Source organism: Pyrus communis, chromosome 6, assembly GCF_041283825.1.
Source record: "Pyrus communis isolate YQ-2024b chromosome 6, ASM4128382v1, whole genome shotgun sequence".
Classification (NCBI taxonomy): domain Eukaryota; kingdom Viridiplantae; phylum Streptophyta; class Magnoliopsida; order Rosales; family Rosaceae; genus Pyrus; species Pyrus communis.
This window is the reverse complement of record NC_142570.1, coordinates 10210639-10217481: the sequence shown is the minus strand read 5'-3', so window position 1 is coordinate 10217481 and position 6843 is coordinate 10210639. Positions and strand designations below refer to the sequence as shown.

General features: G+C 38.3%; 1 protein-coding gene across 1 annotated transcript; it reads right to left on the bottom strand.

The window, feature by feature from the left end:
• Positions 1-1275: 1275 nt before the first annotated feature.
• LOC137710976 (uncharacterized) lies at positions 1276-5292 on the bottom strand. The gene is made up of 3 exons (XM_068450157.2): positions 4034-5292; positions 1743-2285; positions 1276-1640 (listed from the first exon to the last, which is right to left on the bottom strand). The coding sequence occupies exons 1-3, from the start codon at positions 4958-4960 to the stop codon at positions 1539-1541; spliced, it is 1572 nt and encodes a 523-aa protein (XP_068306258.2). The 5' UTR covers positions 4961-5292; the 3' UTR covers positions 1276-1538.
• Between the last annotated feature and the right edge of the window lie 1551 nt (positions 5293-6843).

Genomic DNA, 6843 nt, shown 5'->3' with positions numbered 1-6843 from the left:
CCCCCCAAAATTTAGCCCAGAAATCGGAGTAGACTCCACCCAATATTTATCGAAATTAAATTTTTTTTTTAGATTAAAATGTTCACAAAATTAATTTACGATAGTCTACATTTAAAAAAAAAAAAATAATAATTTAACAAAAAAAAAGCCTAAGTTCATTCTTTAATAATCCCGGACTAAAATTTTAGGCTAGAATGGTTGGAGCAGAAAAGCTATTTCTGGGCTAAAAACTAAATTTTCTGGGCTAAAATATGATTTTTAGCCTAACCATCGGAGATGGTCTTAGAGTGACACTAGACACCTAGAAGGCTAGAACAAGAACATGCACGATACAACAGAATAAAGCAAAGAATAAAGATTGTGAAAAACCAAAATGAAATTTATGTGCTGGAGGGACCACTCAATTTCTCTTCACTAAATTGTGACAAAATCAAGCTACAAGCATGTAGGAATCCAATACATATAAGATTGAGGAGAAGTTGCTCTCAAGATAACATTGACACCGATTTACGAGTCTTGTGTTTACGATCACAACTGTTTATATTATAGATAACTTTGTACAGATTATGTCTGCCAAAAATCAATTTAAAATTAGGTTATTTAACAAATCTATTTTAGCAAATAGACAGACGGTTGTAATATTTTTACCCTATCCGACAATTTGTTTTTATCCAATTCAATTACTAAACGATCTCATATTTCATTGATTTTTTGCAATGATGATCTTTACAAAGTAAATTATGATATGAACAGTTATAAGCACAAACTTCCATGAATCGATAACTTTGGTAAAATTTTGGTGAAGAAACCTTAGATCCAAATTGCACCCAAAATTACTAAAGTTTGCACTGAAATATCTATAAAATCTCCTAATTTTGTCAATTATTGAAATACTAAAGTTCTACCAAAATTATTAATATTGCCAAATTTTCAAAAACGTACGGGAAATTTAAATAGCGTACAAAAAATACATAATTGATACTTTTTGCAAGAAGCCTTTTAAATGCTTTTGAAACTCAAATACATTTTAGCTAAAACAATTTCAATCATTTTAAAAACATTTCCAAATGAATCCTATCCCTAGAATGTGTCACCCATGGAAATCTAGTTCCTCCCAAATTGGTCACAACACTCATCACCGCGTCTGAACGAGCAAGTTCCACAAATGGTAAACGGAAGCAAACATAACAAGCACATGGATCCAATCCAAAGATCTACCATCTTCGGGAGATAAAAAAAAAAAAAGAAAAAATCCAAAGATCTACCATCATAAAATTCACTCCAAAATCCAAATAAATTGAATAATAATTTAACTGCTCAGAGACAAGTGTGGAATGTTGTAGCCTACAACTTTTGTACATGAAATATTCTTTTTCTGTCTTTGTAAAGATTGTTTTGGCAATGGACACCCCCAAAAGACACAAAATTTGGAACTTAAAACATTAACAAATTAAGAAATAATGAACCCTAAATAATCAATTGGAGAAAAGGGAAAAGAAGCTGCATCAAATTCCTAACTTTGATCAAATGGTGGGTGCTTATATTTCACTGATCTCACCCTCTTTACATAAACCAACATCTATCACCATGGTCCCCTTCCTCTTCGACTCCATGATCCTGCAACAATTTCGCCTCGGAGACTGCCCAAAAACAAAGCAATTGAAAACGCGTTAGTGAGAGTTTTTGTTTTGGTCGTATCACGAGACAACAGAGGAAGAGTACAAGGTGTTGAAAATACTTACTCTATCCCATAGGTGCGGGTCAGGCTTCTTATGAACCTCGACTTTGTAGAGATTGGAAGGATTAGCCATCTTCCACTTGCAGTGGGGATGAGGGGTACGATGCTGGACATACTCGCTGACTGTTGAATTCGTTGTCGCATTAAACCTTACCTTTGACAAGTAATAGACAAAAGGTTTCTGGCATGGGTTTCGGCTGACTGGACGAGTGTTGAATGCATATGCTGTGTAATCTGCCCTTCTGTACCAATTCAAAAACGTCCGGGAAGGCATTTCCATCTCGCGGGGTGAAAAGACACCCCGAAAAATTTGAACAGCAAAGCCCCATGAAACTGAAATGGTCCAGCTCTTTGATTTGTCGTAGCAGATGGATTGTTGTATGATTCCCGCCGAGTCCAGCTTCACTGGTATAAAAAGCCGCTGAAGGGCTTGAATACGGGTCACATTGGGGAAGATGGGCTCAACCACATCCAGGTGATGCATTGTCACTAAGGGTGCCACTGGGTGTGCTGCAAGGAGCCCGAACAGGTTTCCGTACACATCATACTGAGAGCCATCAATATGAAAGAAACGTACAGTAAGTTCACACCAAATCTATCCAAAAAAATCTACAATTTAACCATAAAGGAAAAAAAAACAGAAGAATGTTACAAATAATCTAATATAGAAGTGAGACTGCTAATTATTCACAATCAACCCCTCAAACGAGAACAACATTGGAAGCAGCGGAGGATCTTGCTCTATTTAGTAATTATACTTGATTTCTTTTTAACCAAGGCATACCCAACTAAATGCCAATGAGACTAAATGTTTCACAATTTGTGCTGTGCGGGCAACAGAAGTAGGACGGCTTGAGAAACTAACTCATGGGGAAGAAGAGATCGGTGGCTTGAAAATGAGGGGTCCCAATTTACCATTTTAGAACAAGGTGTTCAACCTAAACCTAGATTCTCCTTAAAAATTAAGGAAACAAATTAAGAAATACAATCCCACGTTAAATAATGAACTGCATTACAACAACAACAACAAAGCCACTCCGTATGAATCTTAGAACGCCACTGTGCTTCGTATTATGCCAAGTCTTCTATTAGAACCAAGTACTGCAAGTCTTTTCTTAAAGTCTCTTTCCAAGTCTTCCTATACCCCTTTGGTCCTAAGCCTCTATCTTGTAATCACATTTTTAACCAGAACATCTGTAGTCCTCATTTCATATGTGCAAATCACCTAAACCGATTTTCTCGATGCAAAACTAAATCTACATTATTTCGATGCAAAACATATATCGGTTTAACCTAAAGCTCCCAACAAATCCACCATTGTCTACTATAATTCAATGTACTATAGGAGAAATTTATAAAAAAAAGACGACAAAGTTTGAACCCTTTTCACCTCAACTGACCGCCCACATAAATGGGGTTGGGTAAAACTTATGTTTTACTCATTCAATTGTCTAGTCGGGACACTGCTCACTCACTAAAGGAGCGTGGCGTGCACGGACAGCTACTGTGTAGTTGCGTAGTGAGCTGCGAGACAAACTCCCGGTCTAACCTCTTATTTCAAGTGGGGCCCACCGCGTCGTCTTCGTAACCGAGCAGTAACAGCATTGAGCAAATCACCCGCCTAGTAAACCGACAGAACGAACTGGCCCGACAAACTCAATTACCCTCAGCCTCAGATTTCCCGAAACCGGAAAGTAACGTAATCGGGAATTATCCAACTAAGAAGATTATTAAACATTAATTAACTCAATAATACTTAATTAATCAAGGAACGCTAATTAATTGTAGTTCCAGAACTCAATGCAAACACTAATAGCCAAACCGACACTGACCCAAGTCGTGTTTCGGTCAATATCTCGGCCGAAACTCTTTAGTTTCGGGAGTTGCTGGGCGTAATTGGAAGAGAAGTGTTGCTTTCATTTCAAAAATCTCATTCTCTACTCATCATAAATATATTTTTCTTTTCTAATAAGAATGTAATATTCACACAACTCTTTTTACTTCTCACATACCTTTTTAATTTTCGGTCATTAGTTCGGATAAAGTGAAGAAAATGAATGAATATAAATTAAAAAAAGATGTGTGAGAAGTAAAAAAAAATGTGTGAGAAGTAAAAAAAAATGTGCCCTTCTGATAAAGAAAGTTTGAAGGAAATTTTGAAAGTTAGAATGAGACTTTTCAAGTAATAATAATAATTTTCATTTGAAAAAAATCAGATAAATTGAAGCCAAATTACGACTAATTAAGGCAAAAACAAATCAAATTAAGCACCCACCGACAGATTAGAGTACGGACCTGGTGAAATCCGAGTTCTTTAGTGAGTGGGACGCCGAGTTCCGCCATGCACGCCTGCATTCGGTCGTCGGAGCCGTAGAGTCCGGGGTACCTCTGAATGCACCGGTCCTGCATTTTGCTCAGCGCCAGCGCCAGCGGGTAGCTGATGGCGAAGCCGCCGCCGCCGTACGCCATGCCATACGAGAAGAAAATGTTCTGCAGGTGGCTCTCTGATAAGCTCCCGATATAATAGTACTGCGTGTGGTCGTACTTCCTCAGGACCCGGACGAGGTTGTCGGTGATGAAAACGGTGTCGTCGTCGCCCATCACGAACCACCGCACGTCCTTGAGGCCAAGACGCAGCGTTTCGCTCACGATCCGGGATATCCGAATCGCGGACCGGTGGCCCTGTTTGTTGGTGTAGGTGAACCCGGAGGTGTCGCCGGAGATTTTAATCGGCGGGAGGCCGGCGCCTTCCGGGTTTTTATCCTCAACTTCGCGGTCCAGCCAGACTATCCCGCGCATCGACTTGGGCTTGTACCAGAGCTTGATATAGTTCTTCCTCTGTTCCCAGAGCTTGGCGGAGGCGGCAATGCCGAAAATGATGTCGTTTATCTCCGTCGGCTGGTTTGCTTTATCGGGTTTTTGGGTTTTGAGCTGGAGAATCTGGGAAGTCCGATCTTGGGCGGTGGTGGTGTTGGCGGAGGAGGAGGAGGAGGAGATGCGGAGAGGGTTGAAGGGGTCGCTGTCGTCTGAGCAGGCGGCGCGTGAGGTAGAGACGAGCTTGAGAGTGTAGACGACGTAAGTGAGAGAGACGAAGAGGATGAGCCAGACGAGGAGTTTAGGGGTAGCTCTAGATTGGGAGCCGGGTCCAGGAATCGGGGTCCCTGTGGAGCTCCGCATCTGATCCCAAATCACTTTCTCTTGATCTTTCTGGCTCGCTTTCATTTTTCTCAAGTCCCTCTCTCCCTCAGAGCTCAACCCTTTTCACTGCACTCTCTGTTGATTCAAAAAAATTCACAGGTTTTGCAGCATTGGGTTTCCAAAAGGGTGTTCGATTTGGGGAATTATTTGGGTCCTTTGGAAACCCAAATGGGTGGTTGAGATCTCTCTGGAATTTTCAATCTGCGGCGGTGAAAGATTGGGGATTCAATGGGAGGGAAGAGGCAGAAGAAGATGACGATGGCGATGGTGATGGTGTTGGGGTTGCAGAAGAGAGGTGAAGGTGAGAGCTTGCATTGCTTTGCTGCCAGGTTGCACAGGACTCCATGTCCCCGAGTAGAGCCGCATCCCCAAATATTATTATACTTTCATTTTTCGTTCTTGTTTTTTGTGTTAATATCAGAATTTGCCCTCCAAAGTTTTAAGTTTTTTTCACTTTGGTCTTTCCCTCTTTTTTGGTAAAAAATTAACCGTCTTATAATATATACTTATAATGATCAAAAGTGATTTTCTTTACGAAAGCTGACATAATAACATGTGATTATTGCTGTTTTTAGGGTTCTTGGGTAACCCATATACTTTGACAAGTCTTTTACTATTGGCATGTGACTTGTCTAAAAGTGAGTATGATTTAAAGATAAAATCAACAATGCAGAATCAACTGATGTGATTAAGCTCACTTTTAATAGTAGCACAACTTGGTTAATCTAATTACTCATTTTGTTAATACATTAATTTCGAGTCGTTCCAAACAATTTTCTTGTTTACATAATTGCCACAACAATCCATTCCAACCAAGGAATTAGCTGAACTGAGTTATACTATCCATTTACATCTTGTCGAATTTTGTAATTTGACTTGTCACAATGTCATCATTTAACGTACTTTCAAATTTTTAGTGATCAACTTGGGACGACAAATTGAGGATCAAAGTGAAACCACCACTAAACTTCAGGGGCCAAACTTTAATTACATCTTCTTATTTTTATTTCTCATTTGGGTCCCAAACATGGTGGTTCAGTCTTGGGTTGGGTTGGGTTAGGTAACTTGCTTTCTGGCTTGGATCATAAAGATCAGAAACTATTCCAATTATTTAAGATTACACGTATCCAATGGCCTGAAATTTGTTTTATTTTTTTATTTTGCCTAAAATTTGTTTTGTACACTAATCTAATTATTATTATTATTTTTTTCTGCCAACCACTAATCTAATTAATTAAGTACGCTAATCATGTAGCTTGTCCTGGCCCTAATGGCTTGATCGCAATTACTAATGATAAGTGGCACTAGGCTCTAAAATTTACTATTTTATTATTATCTTTGATTTTTCAGGGAGAGGTTGCTACTCGTGTAGTAATTGCTCGCAAGTCTTAAACTTCTGTATTGTATATGATTTTGTACCTATGAAAATTTGGATACAAAAAGACTCAGCTTACAATTGACCCATTCCTTACGCACATACATTGTTACAAACGGATAGTGTTATTAACACACTTATTTTTATCTTCTACACATTTTTGTTAATTTTTAATTCTTGATCTTCTTCAATTTATTCGACCTGAAGATTAGAAATTGAAAAAAATGTGTGGATAGCATTACCCATTACAAATTTACAAATTAACTCATCAAAAGTACAAAAAGGAGATAAAATATGTATAAAAAAAAACTCAAAATTCAAGTTGAATTGAGAAATGACTTATAGAAACAAGTGTTTTGTAACTCAATTAGTTAAGAGCATTTATTCTTACACCTGAGACCTCATGTTCAAATCTCCCTCTTCGTAGTTTAATATAGATATTGTATCGTTTGTTAAAAATAAAAGACTTATACATAGAAAGAAGCCAAGTATTTTTTTCTTCTGAAAATAAGTAAAAAGTGGGATGCATAGA